Source organism: Micropterus salmoides, unplaced genomic scaffold, assembly GCF_014851395.1.
Source record: "Micropterus salmoides isolate LMB-PRFRI ecotype aquatic unplaced genomic scaffold, ASM1485139v1 Ms_hic_scaffold_21, whole genome shotgun sequence".
NCBI classification, from domain to species: domain Eukaryota; kingdom Metazoa; phylum Chordata; class Actinopteri; order Centrarchiformes; family Centrarchidae; genus Micropterus; species Micropterus salmoides.
In genome coordinates, this window is record NW_024041262.1 from 11,919,556 (window position 1) to 11,941,100 (window position 21,545).

General features: G+C 40.7%; 2 protein-coding genes across 3 annotated transcripts; both read left to right on the forward strand.

The window, feature by feature from the left end:
* Nucleotides 1-6,277: 6,277 nt before the first annotated feature.
* LOC119915962 (STIP1 homology and U box-containing protein 1-like) lies at nt 6,278-16,660 on the forward strand. 2 transcript variants are annotated; one of them, XM_038735773.1, is made up of 8 exons: nt 6,278-6,428; nt 7,268-7,484; nt 7,676-7,874; nt 8,838-9,003; nt 9,090-9,165; nt 9,282-9,338; nt 10,309-10,425; nt 14,655-16,660. In XM_038735773.1, exons 2-8 carry the CDS (start codon nt 7,371-7,373, stop codon nt 14,778-14,780), a joined length of 855 nt encoding a protein of 284 aa, XP_038591701.1. In that variant the 5' UTR covers nt 6,278-6,428; nt 7,268-7,370; the 3' UTR covers nt 14,781-16,660. The 2 variants fall into 2 exon arrangements, with proteins under 2 accessions (XP_038591701.1, XP_038591702.1); XM_038735774.1 differs by having other exon boundaries at nt 6,285-6,428; nt 7,262-7,484.
* Nucleotides 16,661-16,810: 150 nt separating this feature from the next.
* crp1 (C-reactive protein 1) lies at nt 16,811-19,708 on the forward strand. The gene is made up of 3 exons (XM_038735775.1): nt 16,811-17,687; nt 17,814-17,883; nt 18,001-19,708. The coding sequence occupies exons 1-3, from the start codon at nt 17,685-17,687 to the stop codon at nt 18,609-18,611; spliced, it is 684 nt and encodes a 227-aa protein (XP_038591703.1). The 5' UTR covers nt 16,811-17,684; the 3' UTR covers nt 18,612-19,708.
* Nucleotides 19,709-21,545: the final 1,837 nt, after the last annotated feature.

Below are 21,545 nucleotides of genomic sequence, written 5' to 3' on the forward strand. Positions count from 1 at the left end.
TTAAATCCCATCGAGGAGTTCTTCTCTGCCTGGCGCTGGAAAGTGTACGGCCGTCATCCTCATCAACAGGTAGCCCTTTTACAGGCAATGGAGGAGGCATGTGGAGATATTGACCAGGCATCATGTCAGGCCTGGATACGGCATTCAAGGAGATATTTTCCCCGGTGCCTTGGACTGGAGGATATCGCATGCGATGTGGACGAAATTTTGTGGCCGGACCCAGAAAGACGACATAATGTGATTGTAATGCTGATTGTTTTTTTTTTTTTTTGTGAAATTACTATTTTGTGTTCTGACTTTGTCTTGGTTTTGATGAGTGTGAATAAACACCAATACTTGAAGTTTGGATCCTTGTATGTTTACATGACACTATGACAAAAGTATGACCTCAAACTGACATCTGTACACAGAGAAAGCAAAAGCCAGATGTGTTTTGTATTCATACCATCAGTGTGTAGTTGGCACATTGTGTGCTTAGTAGATGATGGCTTGTATTTACTGTTTGATACGAAAACACCATTTTTACGAAGGTGTGAAGAGTTAATCTAGCTGTGTTCGCTTTTGCAAGAGAACTACAATGTTTTGATAATTGGGTGAAAGGTTTTCTTATTTGTGTGTAGAGTTTTGCAAAAATAGCCAATAGTTACAAAAAATGTGCTTGAGCGATCAGAAAAAACTGTAATCTCACCTCCAAAAGTCACTCAAACGACCAAAACACTTCATATAAGCCTCAAAATAAACTCGTTCAGCCAAAACACTGCCAACAATACCCACTCAGAAAGTATACATTGTCACTCATAACACACTGACCTACAAAACACTAACAACCGGAAGCATTATGTACACTTGTTGAACTTTTATCCTTGAAATGTGACTGATATTTTCATATAAATCAGTATTTCATTATAGAATACAGTTGTTTTCAGTCACTTTGATACATTTCTCAGATCAGAATTGAAATTGTACTTGTTCAACCTCCACATCATCTAATCGCTTGTGCACACCATATGTAAGCCATTTCTCAGTCTTTTGAGAAACTGCAAATTGTGCATGCTTTGACACATTTATGCACATAATTATTTACATTTGTCTGCTGTTTCTTACATTATGAATTGCTTACTGTATTTCATGTTGATCACAATGTATTACAGTATACTGGTTCTTTGTTGAGAAGTCTTACCCCCCCAAAACATCTAGACATAAGTTCATTGCGTAAGTCACTACATGCAAAAAGGTTGAACATGTCATAATCTGCATTTTCCTACATATGTCTATTAGACTTGTTTTGTAAATGTGTTCTACAGTAAATTGATGAAGTTCTGATCTGTTGTGCTGTGAATAAGAATCTGTGGCCCAATAGACAGGAACGTCAACCTGAGGGGCTGTTTTCATGTTTCCATTTCTTATTTTGTAATTGTTTCTGTTGTGCTATGCAGTGCAGTAAAATAGTCTTGTTTTTTTATTTTCTGCATCACAATACAAAACAAATTACAATGCATACAGTAAAAGTGTAACTGTGAATCCTGTCCAATCTCTTGCAAGGTTTACTATAACTCTGTACTGTTGAAATTGATCTATGCCATACAGAAAAAGTACAGCCTTGTGCATTTGCAATCATTGTCATCAAAAGTTTAGCCATTTTGCAAATGTACCAAAGCGACAGAAGAAACCTGTAACATATTTTCACTTTATTGACTGTACTATAGTATATGTTACAAGAATGAATCAGAACTACACTTTACTTGTGAAAAAAAGAAGTTCCTGACATTTCAGTGCTACAATACACTTTTTTTCAGTTGTTTACATAGTTAACACCGGTACCTGAGACCCAATGACCACAGTCTGTAATCGATGTACCATCCCCTTGAACCAATTCTGCTAAAATATAAGCACATTTCTTGCTTTACACTCAGCTTGCAGTTTTATAGTAAAACCACATTCAAAACATTACACATATTTCTCTAAAACATAGAATGGATGTAAATGTTCTGCAAAGATTTTCTGTATATATCTGTCCAGCTACAGCAAAAATGCAGGAAATTGAAAATGTTCTGAAAATGTGCTGCAGATATACAGTGTTTTGCAGGTGGTGAAGTAGTAATGGGAAAATAGTTCATTGAATTCATTTTGTGTGAAAGCAATGAAAAATGATTCACAGTTTGGTCCACATACACTTCTGTTTCGCTGACTGTGTGAAGAGTTTTGACAATGTGACTTCAGTTTTGATCAATGCAGGTTAGCAATTGAAAAAAACTGTAACTCTTCTAAGGAGTCAACTTTAGCAACCAATGGTTCTGAGTTAAGGCATGTGCACATAAAGGCACATTTACACAGTTGTTCACTATGAATTATTACCACTAAAGGACTGGAGGAAAACATTAGAAAGAACCGTACTGCTGAATAGTCAGATGTAACCTGTGTTGAGCGTGCAGCAGCTGCAGCTCCCATTTACTGCTACAGTAGAAACTGACTTTTTATCGGGAATCCTGTGGGTCACGAGATTCCTGTGGGATTTCCGCGGGATGGGAGTCAATTTCAGTACACAGGACTGGGACGGGACAGGAAAAAAAGTCAACAGGAGCAGGCAGGACAGGAATCATAGATCAGTCATATATATATATATGACTGATCAATATGACGGCTTATGTATCTATCTATCTATCTATCTATCTATCTATCTATCTATCTATCTATCTATATATATATATATATATATACACACACAAACACAGTATATGCAGTTCTAATATGAATGAATGCTGTTAATTTATTTGTTGGGAACGCCATGGGGTGGAACAGGATTTGGTTTTTTACTTTAGTATTTTTGTGGGAGTAGGATGAAACAGGAGTAAAAATCCACTCCCGTGTCACCCACTAAACTACACGTTGACTCATAACCTATCTCTATTAGCTCAAATGATTAGCTTTCCATTTTGGAGTATATTTTAGATTTTATTTTCTATACTTTGTAAAAATGTGTCTGCTCAAGTCGAACACTGTTCTCTTTAGCAGCATTCAACCACAGTAAATGTGGAGGCAGATAGCACATCATCTGTTAATTTGTAAATGCAGATTCATCTGAGCAGGCCTTGTTTGAGTACAGGGAGCAGATTTAAATAATTGATGGACATCAACATTTCAGTTTATGTCTGTGTTTTGGCACAAGAGTGGATTATAGGGGTGAGCAAGTGAATAATAATTGTGTAATTGTGATTGACAGCTGAGCATTTGTGTGTCTGAATAAGCAATTTTCTTTGGTGTCTTTGGTTAATTTGAGTGTGTAGGCAGGCGTACATGTATTTGTGTGTGAACTGGTTATAGAAGGTTTTTTTAAACTAAATAAACAGTGACATAAATTATTTATACTGACACTGACAATATTAGCCCATGTCTGAATCCAATAAATAAAACACACTGGCTACATTCCTTTCATTACATTATTATAAGCTGTTTAATCAGCTGAGACATAAATTCAAACAATATCTTCCTACATTTCCATCTTCTTTCAGTTAAAACAATGGAGCTATTCTTTTACTTTTGTGTACAAGTTGCATTCAGACCCACTTAAACAAACTGCAATAAGTCTATGAGCCTTTCCCCTTCTCAAACTGAGCAAATCCACCAAACAAAGGGCCACCATTGTGGATAAATACTGCTTTTGTTTTACTTGTTTGAACCTGAGTTTTCCCTTAATGCAAAGGAGAGTGTGTTCACCCTTTTGCTCTTTTCAGACGCTTTGGCGCTGAATAACGGAGACCGCTGCCAAATGGGAAAACGACTACACAGGCAGAAAGAAAGACCAGAATCAATCAGGAAGTGGCAGCTTTTCAGCTGAAACAGAGGAGCCGGACAACTTCCTGGTCTTGTTGCCAAAGTGACTGGAAGCTCAGCCAACTGGTGCAGTAGGCAACAGTTGGGTTTGATGGGGGGATGGCGGAGGATGACGGTTGGGATATTGGACAGGAGGAGAGGGCAGAGGGCTGGTGAGTGAGGGTGAGGCAGTTTAAATGTAAGCATTGAGCACTTGAGTCTCTACTCTGTTTAAAATCTTTTGCAATCAGTTGCCTCATCCCTCCATGTACTCCCAGCTTCTTCTATGCTGGTTTGTTCAGACAATATGTTTTTGTAGAATTTTGCAAGATCTTTACCCTAATTTTATTTTACTGCAGATAAATGCACTCACATTATATGGAAGTTGTGTTTTCATGTTTTTTTCTCTCTCAGGAACATGAGCTTCAGAGAAGAGTAAATACTGTGTAATGCTTATACTAAAAATAAGCAAATAAACTCTGAGCAAGAGGAGCAAGGTGATGTAAAGAATATTCTAGCATATTCTGTCAATCTTAAACTCACTCTCATATCAATAATGAGAAATTATGTAGATATTGTTAATTAACACCTCTGTTGAGATGTTAGTCCTGGAGCTGGGTCAGTCTCCTTATATAATGATGTGCTTTTCCTGTGCAAAAACATACTACTATGGAATAATAAGTGTGTCTTAATTCTGTTTGCATCATGGGATATATGTTGCAATCATTTATTTTATAACAAGAGAGTGGCTGTAAATGTGTGTCCATGGGTTTGAGGGCGCACCGAGCAGGAATTTTAGTAAAACAGGTTATCAATCTTCACTTATGTGGATAATAGCAAACATGCAAATCTATTTTATTTTTCAAATTTGACCTTTGCATGATTGTATTATTTGTGCCGAATAAAATACAAATACAATGCCATGAACTACACTCACCACGCACAGTTATGAGGCACACCTAGTCAAAACTAATGCAGTCTAATATAACAGGTATAAATATATCCTACCTTCGCGAAGGTTTTAAGGTTCATAGAAAGGTTTATTCAACTTCATGTTTATTTTGTTGAGTGTTGAGGTGTTTCTAAGATTGTGTCCATCCCATTTATGGCAACAATGAGGGGTAGACCTTTGTGTGTTTGTGACTTAAAAATTAGTAGGCCTAGTTTTCTAAATGTTGAGCAGTCCTTTAGAATTTGATTGTATAAAAACTAGTAAGAAAAAAAAGTATGAGAAAGATGAAAACAGATTGGATGCCATATAATGAGTGCTTCGTGAAAAGTGTGTCACTAATTACAATTTTGCATATCTGAATCTAAACTTGCGGCGTTAATGTGTTTGTCCTCATCAGTCTGTGTCTATGGTCTAAAACCCCAGTTTCACAGAGAGAGGACTGGGGGCTGGTTGGGGAGGTGGGTGTTCTGGGGCATCAGGGGACCAGACTGGTGGAGATGGGTAAACACAGCTGGGGACACACAGTGCTGGTGGGTCTGCAGCTCAACCACATTTATCAGTATGTTTGCTCAGGAGATGTGCCATAATCTTCACACGCTGATCTCTGTGCAAGGCCTTCACAGACGCCTAACATGCTGGGATGAATGTGACCCTGTCCACAGTCACAGCCTTGTTAATTCCTACATGGCTAAACTTGAAAGTTCTTCTCTTTATAAAGGCGTATAAAGGTCATGTATGGCTCTGTATGTGTGTGGTTGAATCTCTCTGTGGGTGGGATGGCCCTGATGATTTACTAAACTCTATCGTGATCATAATCTGACTTTTCACTAAGAATGCAAATGTCAGAGTTTGCCAAATTACTTTCTTTTAGTTGATTATTGAGATAGGTATTGTCCCTAGTGCTTCAAAGATTTTCAGCATGCCTCAAAAATCATTCTTCTCTATCTATCTAGTAGTTTAAGGCAGCGGTTCTCAAACTTTTTCACGTGAAGGATCCCTAAACTGACACAAATTCAACCACAGACCTCCATCTGATAGTATTTTGGCTTTTAGATGTTTTAGATTATCCCAGAAAGTGTATATAATCCATGACCAATCTAGACTTAACTTCGGTCACTATGTCATTTATGGATGGAATTATAGTGAAAAGAACTGATTCCCCTTTTTACTGGGGACCCTCTGGAACCCCCTCAAGGACCACTTTGCGAACCACTTTTTTTATGGTTTCCACTGAAGATTTGCACTTGTACATTTTGAGTTTTGGATTAAACTTTGATTATCGCGCCATCTGCTGGCGACTACTTTCTGTTGTGTTGCTCTTTTCCCATCAGCTGCAGTAGTTGACGCTGTAAACTGAAGGCAGTGTGGGCTGTAACCGAATCATTATAAATTCGATGTATTTTTGTTTTTTTAACGAAAGAACTTTACATAAATGTTAGGCTCAATTAAGGCCACAAATAAATATAATTCTAGGCGGTAGGCGACGATCTGACTTTAATTTCTACAATATATGTCCTTTCGGCTTCCGTCAACGTCGCGTAAGCGCTTGACGTCAGCATAACAACAATCTGTCATGACAGCTCGTATGGGGAAAAAACATCGATAAAGATTTGATATCAAGTCATATAAAATCGGTCTCACCTGGATGTAAGATTCCTTCTGTAAGGTAAGGACTGGAAACCGCGGACCTCAGAAGCAAACCCTAACTTTGCACGGAAGTAGCAAAATTAGAAGGCTGTGTAGCAAAGAAGCTAACCTAGCATTAGCTCAATTGTGTTTTCTGAGGTTGCCTAGCGGTGACGAGGTAAATGTTGCGATAAAAGCCAAGACTTTTTCAGGCCTATAATAGCTATATTCCAAACTTCCAAATAAGTTGAAAGATTAAATAGTTACTTTTGTGACTGCAATTAATAAAGCCAAGTTGTCTTAATTGTCCTCTTAGCTACTAGCCAACCGCCCCGGCGTAAAACGTAGCTTACGATGCTAGCTTAGCTAACTAGCTAACATCTGAGCACCGATCTCTTCTTTCTTTTGTAACTAAAGTTAGGGACATTGTCACTCTGTCGCTATGCCTGCAGTTGCAACAACTGTATCTCAAATGTTAATGAGCCAAACGTTAATAATCACATTTAACGTTACTTGTTTACAACATTGAACTATCATTGTTATACCAGTGGTGTAACGTTAAAGTAGTTAGAGAGCCTTGCACTAACGGTAGGGACCGTGAGTGGATAATGTTTTGTGATGACTGGATAGCTAGCCGTGCTGCTCATTTAGTCACCACCGATGTCCGTCGCATGAATAGTTAATTCGTAGTCTAGCCACCTCGCTGTATTTCAGAGCTGTGTGCACACTCAGCGAATTAAACGAATGCCTTTTGGGTGGTATCAAGGACTGCACCTAATTCGCCCAAGACGCGCATTGCAGGTGTTTTGCAGTGAATGCACGCCTTGAATGTTGACTTAACGTTACACGTGTGTCTCTGATCTGGTTTGTGAGATCCAGGAGGGACAGGGCAGTCTTGAACCTGTCAGTTTAGCCAGCCGAAGAGACGGGGAACAGGATAGGGAAGCAGGGCGAGGCGGGCCCCGCGGAGCCGGTGGAGAAGATGGCCGGCAGCCCGGAGAAGAGTTCCACCGCGCAGGAGCTGAAGGAGCAGGGGAACCGGCTGTTCCTCTGCCGCAAGTACCAGGAGGCTGCTACATGCTACAGTAAAGCTATTGTAAGTAACCCTCATTGTTAAAGAAATATTACTAATGGTCGAATGGCGTCATGTTAACTAAAACATAGTATGGTCCTTGTTAGATAAAAATGGAATGGATGCATTTTCCTCTGAATGTGTTTGTGAAGCCTAGTCTACAGTGCCGTAATCTTACTGTGCATGTGATTTGATTGGTATGTCCTGTCTCCCAGAACCGTAATCCATCTGTGGCAGTGTACTACACAAACAGGGCTCTCTGCCATGTGAAGCTGCAGCAGCATGACAAGGCTCTGGCAGATTGTAAGCATGCACTGGAGCTGGACAGCCAGTCAGTCAAGGCCCACTTCTTCTTGGGCCAGTGTCACCTGGAGCTGGAGAACTACGATGAGGCCATAGGCAACCTGCAGAAAGGTCAGAACAAACCCCTTGAATATGGTGACACTTTTGCAGTAAATAAAAGCAGCTTGCTTGTTACTTTTGTATTTCCTCATTTATGTAGTAGTCCACGCCTTCTGTCCTGCCACCCAGTCCTGCTGTCAGAGGTTTCAGTGTTAAGGCCAATTTATACTTGTGTCGAATCTGTGCCATAGCCCACATGTAGCTGCATACCCTAAGCTGTAGCCTGACCTGCACCTCCCCAAAAATGTAACTACATGTTGTGGCAATGCAGACTGCAAGAACTTTGATTGTTCGTCTTGGTACCATCGCATTTCCTCTTGCGCATTTCCAGCTTGCCCTTCTTCTGCCTCAACTGATTCAAGGGTCTCACATACCATCTCCTCTGACGCCTTCTCTCATTTCTGTGTTGTAGTAATTTCTGTAAAAGTAACTTCTGTTCAACATCGATCAGCTCCAACTCCAACGTGATCCACTCAGTTTCAGTCACCATTGTTTGTAATAGCCTACACCAACGATGAAGAAGAAACTCAACACAGTGGAACACAGAAACTCCACTGCTAAGTAGCGTTTTGATGGTGTATAAGTATAAATGCTCACGGCGGCACTTAGCCTTGACTCGAGACAGAACTATAGATTGGCCTTGAGTGCTGATTCTACAAGTAGTTGTAACTTTTTCAAATCAGTGTTGATTGTCATAATCAAATTCATGATACTGTTGTTGTCATATCATCCCTTGTACTCTGAGGCACTTTATGGGCACAGCACATGTTTGCAAACATGTATTACAGTATGCCTTGTCAGGGACTCTATCACTGGAATAATATTATTCTACATTACAAGGTATGGAAAGTTTTCTTTATCTAAATCGTTGACATGACGTCTATGGAACAAGAGATCTTGGCTGGAAAAGAAAACTGTAGGAAAGACTTTAATGGTAAACCAGTGTTGCTGCAATAATGTTTTTATTTTCTGCAGCTTATAACCTGGCAAAAGAACAGAGGCTGAATTTTGGAGATGACATCCCCAGCGCCTTGCGCATTGCCAAGAAAAAACGTTGGAATAGCATTGAGGAGAAGCGCATAAACCAAGAGAACGAGTTACACGCCTATCTGACCAAACTCATACTGGCTGAGAAGGAAAGGTGAGGCTGTGGGGTGGCAGTCACAGTATAATATTAATTTGGTTCTGATTGGAGGGGTCATTTCTAATAACTTTGTATTTATGCAGAGAACTAGAAGAATACAAAGAGAAACAGGACGACAATCAAAATGGAGGCGATGCTGCCAAGATTGCATCAAAACATGTATGTTTTACATGTCTTGGACTAACTTGGTTGTGTTTAATTAAGGAATATTGTAATTATATATTCCAGCTGAATATTCATGAGTGTGTCTTGTCATACCAATGTGACCTGCTTAGGACAAGTATCTAATGGACATGGATGAGCTCTTCTCTCAAGTGGATGAGAAGAGAAAAGTGAGTATGAAAATTAGCTTATTATTACTACTATCAATTGAGCATGTAATAGTGTATAATTGAATTCCTTAATTTCTCCTACCCTCTTATTCCTATTAGAGTAGGACTGGAGTTTATCCCAGCATGCATTGGTGGAAAAAAGGGAAACATCCTGGATAGGTCACCATCATCCATTACATAGCTAACAAACAGACAGGCACACGCTGATCACATTCACCCACACAAATGCATCTTTGCTAACAGCACACACCTACTTCACAACATCTTTTATTTTTTTTTTTTTTATCGTTGACATAGCAACAAGAGGAATAGACTCAAGTACACTTTCAGATTTGTGTGTGTTGTGATGGCTCATTTCAGATGAGTTTTTTTAGCATGTGTGGGCATTGTTTCTGCGTTGTTCATATGTTGTATATTATAGTCTGCTACCACTAATGCTTGTGAACAATGCACTCATACTGTAGACAGATGGCTTTATGCTATTTCCAGCCCAAGCTGTTTCTATTGTTACCATCCCTTTTTGTTTATAGCGAGAAATTATCCCTTTTATTGATAGTTGTTGACTGAAGTGAGTTAGTTATCATGTAATTGTCAGTTGAAATGACCCCACTGACTGGCAGCAGGGTATTTGTCTTCTGTTTGTGTTTGGCGAGAGGTTCAGTGTAGAACTGGGAAATCCCGATAGACAAAAAAAAAAGTTTTAATATAGTACCTTTTTGATTTCAACAATTTGGTAATACTTTTAGTATGAGCATTGGCGCTTTCATACAATATTTAATCTGAACTTGAACTGGGTGATATGTTTTCGGAGGACAAAAACATTGACGTGGATAGGATTGCCAAGTGTAATGAACCCTGTAAAACCAGATTACAACAAAGATAACAACTGTATCACAGCCTTATGGTCGCATTTATATTGAATCCATATATCTTTTATGTTGACTCTTGCTGTGTATTGTCGTCCGTTCAGAAGCGGGAGATCCCAGATTACCTGTGCGGGAAGATCAGTTTTGAGCTCATGAGGGAGCCTTGCATCACACCCAGTGGAATCACCTATGATCGCAAGGACATTGAAGAGCACCTACAGGTAAAATCATCATCAGTTACATGCGGACCATATTAGAGTTTACATTTTTTGCTTATGACTACTGATTTTGTAATTAGTTAGCCTTAAGTTCATAAACTGTGGTCACATGAGCATAGGATAACTCATGACTTTTAGTCAACCAAATTAAGTAGCCTTGATGAGGAAGTCAATGAGTAGTGACTCAAATAAGAAAACTCATGGCAGTAGAACACAATTCCTGCTACTGTTTGAGCAAGAAATACTGTTTTGAAATGTATTTCCTTTGGATAACTCTGATTCTTATTTAGGGTTACCTCAATATCTTGTACAAAATGCAAACCTTGCTATGTCACTCATTTCAGTTATATTCACATCGGTAGTCATATAGCTTTTTAATATTAGGTACTTTATGTTTTTATCTGAATTTATGAACCCCCCAAAATATACACTGCTCAAAAAAATAAAGTGAACATTTAAACAACACAATGTAACTCCAAGTCAATCACACTCCTGTGAAATCAAACTGTCCACTTAGGAAGCAACACTGACTGACAATCAATTTCACATGCTGTTGTGCAAATGGAATAGACAACAGGTGGAAATTATAGGCAATTAGCAAGACACCCCCAATAAAGGAGTGGTTCTGCAGGTGGTGACCACAGACCACCTCTCAGTTCCTATGCTTCCTGGCTGATGTTTTGGTCACTTTTGAATGCTGGCGGTACTTTCACTCTAGTGGTAGCATGAGATGGAGTCTACAACCCACACAAGTGGTTCAGGTAGTGTAGCTCATCCAGGATGGCACATCAATGCGAGCTGTGGCAAGAAGGTTTGCTGTGTCTGTCAGCGTATTGTCCAGAGCATGGAGGCGCTACCAGGAGACAGACCAGTACATCAGGAGACGTGGAGGAGGCTGTAGGAGGGCAACAACCCAGCAGCAGGACCGCCACCTCCGCCTTTGTGCAATGAGGAGCAGGAGGAGCACTGCCAGAGCCCTGCAAAATTTGAGCAGACACATGCACATTCCACAAATGTGCATGTGTCTGCTCAAACGGTCAGAAACAGACTCCATGAGGGTGGTATGAGGGCCCGACGTCCACAGGTGGGGGTTGTACTTACAGCCCAACACCGTGCAGGATGTTTGGCATTTGCCAGAGAACACCAAGATTGGCAAATTCGCCACTGTCACCCTGTGCTCTTCACAGATGAAAGCAGGTTCACACTAAGCACATGTGACAGTCTGGAGATGCCGTGGAGAACGTTCTGCTGCCTGCAACATCCTCCAGCATGACTGGTTTGGCGGTGGGTCAGTAATGGTGTGGGGTAGCATTTCTTTGGGGGGCCGTACAGCCCTCCATGTGCTCGCCAGAGGTAGCCTCACTGCCATTAGGTACTGAGATGAGATCCTCAGACCCCTTGTGAGACTATATGCTGGAATCCAATTGAGCACATCTGGGACATCATGTCTCGCTCCATCCACCAACGCCATGTTGCACCACAGACTGTCCAGGATTTGGCTGACGCTTAAGTCCAGGTCTGGGAGGAGATCCCTCAGGAGACCATCCGCCACCTCATCAGGAGCATGTCCAGGCATTGTAGGGAGGCCATAGAGGCACGTGGAGGCCACACACACTACTGAGCCTCATTTTGACTTGTTTTAAGGACATTATATCAAAGTTGGATCAGCTTGTAGTGTGGTAGTGCTTCCACTTTGATTTTGAGTGTTACTCCAAATCCTGACCTCCATGGGTTGATAAATTTGATTTCCATTGATAATTTTTGTGTGATTTTGTTGTCAGCACATTCAACTATGTAAAGAAAGGAGTATTTAATGAGATTATTTCATTCATTCAGATCTAGGATGTGTTATTTTAGTGTTCCCTTTATTTTTTTGAGCAGTGTATATACTGGTAATGAAGTTACTGAACTTGCACAACTTGAGCTTGACGATTGAACATTTCAGACCACAGCCTTTCAGATAGGTGGTAAAATATTTCAGCGGTATTTAATAATAAACATTAAAGGTTAAGTGTGTAAGATTTAGTTGCATCTAGAGGTGAGGCTGCGAATTGCAACCATCTGTTCAGTCTACCACTGCCCCCTACCCTTTCAAAGAGTGTAGGACAGCTAAGTGCTACACAGTTTAAAAGGTGTCTCTTCTGAGACAGCAGAGAGTGGCCAGTCAAGAAATTATATTTCTTTAGGTAGATATATTAAGAAATTATATTTACTTAATTATTCAGTAAAACCATATGTTATTGCGACTTGGTCACGGAAAATGTAAGCCAAGAGTGTGTAACATTTACACTGTTTCTGCACCACAGTCCATTATAAACCACACATTAAATAAACTTTATACAAACATTGACAAGGAAAACGCATTAATTCTCTCTATGATTATGGACCCTCGACAAAACTGCCTGCCACCAATAATATTTGGCCCACAGCCAGATTATGGTGCTTTGATAGCGGTGCTGAAATAGATCTCAGTCATGACAGCAACAGTTACTCACATAATCACTTCCTCTTTAGTGGGTTTGCCTACAAAATAAAAGCGCAAGAAGCTTGTTTACTGTAATGCTCTAGTTGGAGTTGAACAGAGCTTTTACGTCGAAAAATTCTCCTGTTAGCCTGCTAGACACACCTCTGAAAGAGCCGGCAGAAAACGTGATTACCCTAAAGGTCCTCCGCCTGGAGACACGGGAAATGAAAAAGCGTCTGTAGATTGATGGATGTGGATCAAACGCCAAAACACACACACTGCAGCACATCCAGTAATATGAGCATGAGAAATGCTGCATGATCCATTTGTTGAAGAGAGGAAAAAAAATTGTCCTGAAGTGAGATTGAATACGCAACCTTCAAGGGGCGAGTCCTGCCCTTTACTGAGCTAACTGAACACTGTGTGAATAAAGTCCAATATTACATCTTATATTCTCACCCACAATCTAATGGTTGAAAAGATGCTCTGATGCAAAACTTATTTGCCGACCCCTGCTGTATATTATTACTACTACTACTTCTTTGAGCGTGCGTATTCAACGTAGTGATGAGCGTCTACACTGCCTGAATTCTACCAGAAGTAGAACAAGAAGAATGCATAATAAAACATAAGGGTTTATCATGCAAGTATGATAAACTGTTGGTATACACCACTGAAAACATAATTATGGATCTTATTAGGTCTGTCCCCGACTAAGGATTTACATAGTCGAATCAGAATCGTCAAGTCCTGCCTATAGTCGAATCATGTGTGTTTTTGTGCACAGCGATTGCGAGCCGAAGCTAAACTGAGGCTTATTGTTGACCATTTTTTTTCTCTCCCTCTCTCTCTCGCCTGCCATTCACCGGTCTTGTGCAGAGTTTTGCGTGCATGCCATGCTGCCGACAACTGCACACATGTAGCGGTTCCTCGAGGGTCTATTCAAGTAGCTGGCTGTTTAAAAACGATATAATCTTTGTGTGGTTCAGCTAAATTAATAAATATAATGTAAATGGTTCATCAACGGTGATAAATCATCCGAAAGTCCCGCGAGGTGCGGACAACTCGGCACTACACCAGTGAAGCTGGGGCTCCATCTCTTCAGCAAGTGTTCCTCAACTGCCACTTACATACACGCTACGCCTACTGCGCATTGACGACACAGGGTTAAGATTACACTTTAAAAACATTTATTGAAAGTTTTTCTTCTTTTTACACGTTTGTTTACAGCATTAAATGTTGAAATGTATATTGTAATAGGCTGTATATTAACTTATTTGGAGAATACTGGTAGTTCTATGTAAAATCAGATGTTGAGCACCCCCATTTCTCCAAAATGGCATGATCCTTGTTTCCCTGCAAAGCTTCGACTGAGATTGACAGTCGAATCAGGCTCCGCCCATCAAAGCATCGGATCTTCAACTATTGGGGGTCAGCCCTAGATTATATATAGCATTTCTGTCAATAGATCCTCAGAAATATCAAGTATTCAGTAGTGGTTACATTTCAAAGTGAGGTATTCAGTTGCTGGTATGATTGAAATCTTTTGGCCTTTATTTGCGTCCATATTCTGATGAACCCTTGTGATATTCGTTCACAAGCCCTGGTTCACTTGGAACTTGTGGTGGGTAGGCTTAAAATAAACAAACACATAAAAATGAACTTTGTTCTAAGTCAAGTCAGTCAATATATTGTACATTGTAGTACATGAAATGGTCTTATTCAACCACAGATGCTAACATTAGCATTTAACCTGGTCTCTGTGCAGCGAGTGGGTCATTTTGACCCAGTCACCAGGAGTCCCCTGACCCAGGACCAGCTGATCCCGAACCTGGCCATGAAGGAGGTGATCGATGCCTTTATCCAGGAAAACGGCTGGGTGGAGGACTACTGAAGGGACCCCCCCTCTCCCCCCTCAATCTCCCATTTCTCAATCAGACCCCGACACTCAACACAAAGCCTGGATAACACAAGACTGTAGAGAACAGATCACCCCTTGCCGGGATTTGTACTTTACACAAGTGGGAAAAGCCACACTATGGACTACCAAATGGGAGCCATGTATCTCGGTCTGCCTCTTCCTCCTCACATTTTATCTTTGCTGTAAAACTTCCCGCTCCAAACTTCTGAGGCTCGGCATTCAAGGCCTGCTGCTCCCTTTAAAAACTCCCTGAATCTGCTCTTTCTATACTTTCTCTCTTCCTCTTCCTTTCAGTCATGCTGATACTAGTTTTTCAAGCCTGACTCCTTTCTTTACTCAAAATAAGGGGCCACGTTCTCAGGTCTCTCTCTTGCTCCCTCTCTCTCTCTCTCTCTCTCTCTCTCTCTCTCTCTCTCTCTCTCTCTCTCTCTCTCTCTCTCTCTCTCTCTCTCTCTCTCTCTCTCTCTCTCTCTCTCTCTCTCTTTCTCTTTCTCTGAGTGCCACAATCCTTGGAGAGCATCAGCATTGCAATCCAGTGTTTCACAGAAACCACAGATATAAAAAAAAAAATACACATGGTGGTTGACTTAATTAAGACATTGGCCTTTTATTTGGCATTTACTCCAGTATTTCTTTTTCTGTTATTCATTAAACATTGGAGCATTTGCCCATATGTACATTTGCTGCTGAAGATGAACCTAAAATGCCAAACAAACAATTCTCAACGAGGGTGAGCAGTTTGTATACAGGTTTTTACATGATGATAATTAAAAAATAGTTGTAGGGAACCAAGTCCCATCTCCACCTCCAGGTGGCGCTCCAAACGTAGACACCCACACCATACTGTAAAATTTTGAGTAGATGTTAGTGGTTTTTTTTCCTTTGCATATCAATCACACCCCATTACAGACAATTGAAATCAGTTGAATGTATGCATAATGTACTCTTTAGGTTCAGGCTTGACCTACTGTAATTCAAAATGTTTTTTATCAGGACAATACAAGGTTTTCATGAACCGCGGCCTTGAACCAGATACAGAAAATGAATGCAAACGACTGCTGCATACGAAAAAAAAAGTTTCACATTGCTGGATATAAATTGGAAATGTTAGAATTTTGATAGATGATAGCTGTTCGGGTTGATGCTCAAACCTGCTTTGAAGAATGGTCTGTGTTGTCAGTGTTGGTCATAGAAACAAAAATGCGCTTGGACATTGTGTTTGGCTCGTGCTGTTTGCCTGGAATGACGGTGGATGCTCCCGTCGAGCATGAAGTAAGTTTTCTTTTCCTGTTGCCAAGGAAAGAAGTTGGTTGACATTTTCCCTCACAGTTTTGCTGTTAATTTTACGCACCTACTCCTCACAGAGTTTTGAAGAAAATGGTTGCACGAGCGTATGTAAACCAATCGTTGGCGTGAAACTAACTCCAGGTTTAAGCGGTGTCTTGTTACAGGGGTTGGAGGTTCACAAGCATCGCTGTACCAACCTCCTCTGTGTTTGAAATGCTGGAAGAGTTACGACCATCTTATCTCATCCATACCTCAGTCCCAAGTATTTGCGTGCTGGTTCACTGGCATTCCCTGTAAAACACATTTTCAGTTCAGCGCTACTAGTTTACATGTTTTCAGCTGAATGTGTGTCTGTGGTGAAGTGGGCCTGTCGGTGGTTCGTGTCAGGGGTGCAGGCAGTGTAAATAATTTGCTTGTGTATCTCAGATTTTATTTCTTGACAAAATTAGGGTTCTTTTTTTCTTGAGAAATCCTAGAGCTTGAGAATCTGTATTAAATGTAGATATGTTAATAACATAAATGCTTGGTTCAGTTTTCATTTGTCCCCATTAAACCATGAACTTTGAGTTTGTTGTTTTTTTGACACAATATGGTCATTAAAGAGGTACCTGGTATAATGACAAGCAAAATAACAGTTGTGCAGTGCAATCCATGACATGAGCCCTGCAATAAATGTTAAGTTAGTGAACCCAGTATTTGTTATTGTTCAGAATCTGAGGCACCTGATTTTGTAGTTTGTTACAAAGAAATGTGCCATTAACAGTGTTGTAAGTCAGTGCTGGTGTAGGTCTTGTGTCCACTGTTCCATTGCTCATTCAAAAATATCAAAATATCTGATATGTCATTGTCAGATTTTAGTATTCAAAAATCCAGTACCAGTGGGGCTGTAATGTGTGGGTGCACCTTGGGTGGGTGTATCTTTGAAATGACTGTCAGTTGAAAACTTTTAAAGTTGAACAGTTTATGTTTATTGTAGATGTTTGTGTTATCCACTGTCATATATTAAGTGTCACCATTAGAAACCTATTTCCCTGAGGTAAATGGTTGGGTTAAACAAATTTTTAACCTATTTTAAGCCTAACATGCTCATGACATAAAGGGGCAGTAGGTACAATAAGTCTCATTCTGTTAAATAGGCAAGTAACTGCATATAAAAGCAAAAGTATCTGCTGCATTAGATACCACAAGAGACTTTTGTAATTTGGATGAACTGATGCTTTAAGATTCCCACACAAACACCCATAGTTACTGTAATCAAGTACAGAGTGATGTCACAGTACAAATAGGAACTTTCATGGACGTAATATTGGAGCCAGATAACTACAAAAACTGCAGAAATGACGTCTGCAAACATTGCTGTGTAAGTCTATTATGGGATTTGGATGCGCATACATACACACACATAGGTGAAATGGTGTGTGTTTGCATCAGTCACATGGACTGTCACTCAGCCCTCACACACCAGGCCTATTGTCAGAGCATCAGTTGAAGAGCTGACGTCTGGTGCTAGGAGGGAAGAGGACTGGGCACGGGGCATTAGCAAGAAGGACTGGGATAGCGACACCAAGGCTACAAAACCTCAACATCAAAATGGTAAGAAAAGCTGTTTTATTTTTTCACATTATTTGATTTCTCGCGTGACTTGTGTGTTCATAGACTGATAGGACTTCCTTTTAGGACATTCTCACATGATAATAGATGTCTTGTGTGTGTTTGCAGAGTGTTAATACTGTGAGGTTTGCTGTGCTTGTGCTTGGATGGTCTCTGACACTCTCCTCTGCCACCCAATGTATGTATCCCAGAATTTCATTCGAAAAGATTTTATTTTTACTTGTGTTTGTGCACAAATTTCACCTTCACGTGTTGTGTGTCATTATCTCTATCTTCCCTGTTTGTTTTGCTACAGTGGGTCTGAGCGACAAAGTCCTGGTCTTCCCTTTTGAAACGGACTTCAGCTTTGTGGCCCTGATCCCGCAGAAGGAGATGGGGTTGAGGGCCTTCACTCTCTGCATGCGCGTGGCCACAGAGCTGCCGGAAGAACGGCAGATCATCCTGTTCGCCTACCGCACAGCTGACTACGACGAACTCAACGTATGGCGTGAGAAGGACGGACGCATCTCCTTCTACATGAGCGGTGACGGGGCCTCCTTTCACCTGCCGCCCCTCTCCACCTTCCGCACCAGCCTCTGCCTGACCTGGGAGTCTCGCACTGGCCTCGCTGCTTTTTGGGTGGAAGGGAAACGCAGCACCTACCAGGTCTACAAACCCGGGCACACCATCCGTCCAAAAGGCACCGTCCTGCTGGGGCAGGACCCAGACAAACACCTGGGGGGTTTAGAGGCCGTGCAGAGCTTTGTCGGGGAGGTGACTGATCTGAATATGTGGGACTTTGTGCTTTCCAGGAGCATGATCCAGGCCTGGCACTATGGGCACAAGGTCCCCAAGGGCAATATCTTTGACTGGGCTACTATTGAGTATGAGCTGAATGGGAACGTGATGGTGGTGGATGATGACTGACTCGGTGTGGAGTCAAATGCAGAGAGGGATGCGGCTTTAGAGATCTGTGTAGGACTGATACTGATTTGTGTGATTGTCTTTCTTAGATTCAGTGTTGTTTTATGTTAGGGCCCTTCCACCGATCTTCCATCAAGTCCACGAGTCTCTGTTTTAATGTTGCATGAAGAGACTCTTGATGATTGGGTCAAGAGAATAAAAGGGACCAGTGTTTTTAAGGGTTTTCAGTATGCTGGTTTAATATCCTCCAGTATGTAACCTGTAACTAAATTCAGCAGCAAAATGCACAGGCAACAAAAGCTAATACATTGTGGTGCTCAGAAGTCTTAAGGTTGTTTTACATCACTAACTCTTTATGCATCACTCAAACCTTTTGCTCAGTTGCTGTGAGTAACAAACCGGTAAATATCAGGCACCAAATGTTGATGTGCCAGATGTATCCATAGGGTGGCACTCTCTACTAGTTCACATCAAACAGACAGTCCTGTGGACCGAAGCATCATCACGCATTCATCCAGTAATTTGATTTGGCATGGTTATGCTTATGGGGGTCGTTAACGAGGCCAACAATAATTGATTGAAATGTTTAGAAAAAGAAAGGTGTTGCTACCATCCAGATCAATTTAAATATGTTGTTTTATATGCAGGTGGACATTTAGCAAATAAAAATAACTAAGACATCTGCTCACATTACCATGATGCTATAATGTATTTAAGAGCAAATTTCAACAGCTGACAACTGCGATGCAATTATAACTAAAACTAAAATGATCTTAAGCTTTTTTGGGCAGAATGTAACATATTATAACAATGACTACTACTGTGACTATGCAGTTAGTAACCTACGTATTTGTTTGTCCAATGATATTGATGATAAAAATGCAAAGGAGATATTAAAACAGCAAACTGGGAGATGAATAGTTTCTGTGTGGACTTAAATGATTTAACTGCACTCAGAGACAAATAGCAGTTATCATGTTTAATATCCATTGCCATAATGTTGCCTTAGGTAAGCGTACTCACTCATGAATTTTCCATGTTTCAACTGATGTAAGAATGCTTTTGGGTCTGAAATAAAATCTTGCCATGTGCATAACTAATAATGTTTGTAATTAAGGAGAATATTTCGTCTTTGAACTCTTGCAGCTTCCTTTTCTTGATCATCTTTTTTTTAAATACACATTTTAAAGGAATAATAAATTGTATATGTAATTCAAACAGGGGAGTTATTAAATATCTTTTTATGTAATTTTTTTATTTAGGAATTAATACTAGAACTTTTTAAAGAATTTCACTCATTTTGCTGGAGGAGCAATGGGGATGCAAAGCTTCCACAAAAACAGAAGAATACATTTTGGTTTTTACTGAGAAAGCACTAATTAAGTTGGACTTGTCCAACTATTTCTTGGATGCATAATGCTATTATTAAAAATCTTGTAATGCTCCATTGATAAAATATATTTTTTTCAGAAGATCATTTTTGAGCTCTAGAATGAAAGAAAGGGCCTCGTCCTTATGCCGATTTGTCTCTAGATTTTTCTCTCATTTCTCCAGTGTTTCTCAGTAGACCACATTAAACAGACAGTATAAGTGTCCTTGTCTCTCTCCCTCTGCATGTTTGTTTCTTTATCTCTCTTTACCTCGTGTGTGTATGTGTAGTCTGTCCTCTTTCCAGGTCCCACCCAATGTTGGAGAGGAGGTCGAGTGGCACAGGTCTGACTTGGAACATGCTTGACATCCACCCGGATCCATATTCTTCATATATGTTTACAAGGTATAAGGACAGAGGGGGTCGTCTGCTGTATAGATTGTGAAGCCCCTTGAGGCAGATTTGTTGTTTGAGATATTGAGCTATGTAAATTAGATTGACGTGACTTGAATAAGATGAATGGTTACATGTTACTTGCAGAAATCAAGTCATATGGAGTTGATTCACTAACCCCCCTCAGACTAAGCTCAAGGTCAGATCTTCTCCATCCATGTGTAACACAGTAACCCCAAGTTCCAGTGTGCCGTCTTCGTTCATCTCCATGGCTCTGTGCACTCATCCTCTCTGCCTGCACCACCATCGTGACCTCCTTGCAGAGACGAGGGAGAAGTTTTCCAGCGTATAGCCCGTGCAGGCTCCCTTGAGGGTGGGAAAGTACTGCTTTCTGAGTGTGTGTTTATTCCAACCAAATCACCCGTTGGCTCTCTCACAGCAGCTAAATAAGGAGAAGGCCGGGCCAATGAGTTCTGACTGCGGGTCAGCAGCCAAATGTTCCACCTTCTTGGATGTTGCAATGCATCAATCGCAGTGCCCACTCACTGTGTGATAACACCTTTGTGGACCATCTGCCCAAGCCTGCCTTCTCAGCCCTCTGGTATGCGCGCACACAAAGACACACACACACGCTCTGTTATTTCCTTATTTTTTGCATCTCTGCCCAAAAGGGCTACTAATTCTGCAAAAATATACATGCAAAAATTCCTGCTTATAAAGGCTAAACTTCATTGAGTGCTTTTAGTATTTCATTCATTTCAAATTTAAAAACATCTATTCAAAATTTAAATGTGCAAAATGTGGATGAAATTGTATTTTTCTTTTTAAAAAAACACACTTTCCATTTCATGACTTTTTTTAATCCAGGTTAATGTTCTGGGGGCCACACACTTTTCACACTGTTTCTGTACCAAAGAAGGGCTCTAACTGTGTAACAGAAGGACCGAATCAGTGGCTGGGGCTCTTCACAGAGTGGATAATTATTCCCTCTGTGTCCCTGTATTGCATGTATTATCCAACTGAGCAAACAGTTGCAGGGCTCCTTGTCCTGCTCGCGGACAGGGCCGCCAGTGTGGGCTTGTGAGATCTGCATATTGGCCCATGGTGGTTTAAGCTGTCTGAGGCAAAGCGTTGCCACTGACTGTATGTGCATGCGTGTGGAGCTGGTGAAAATG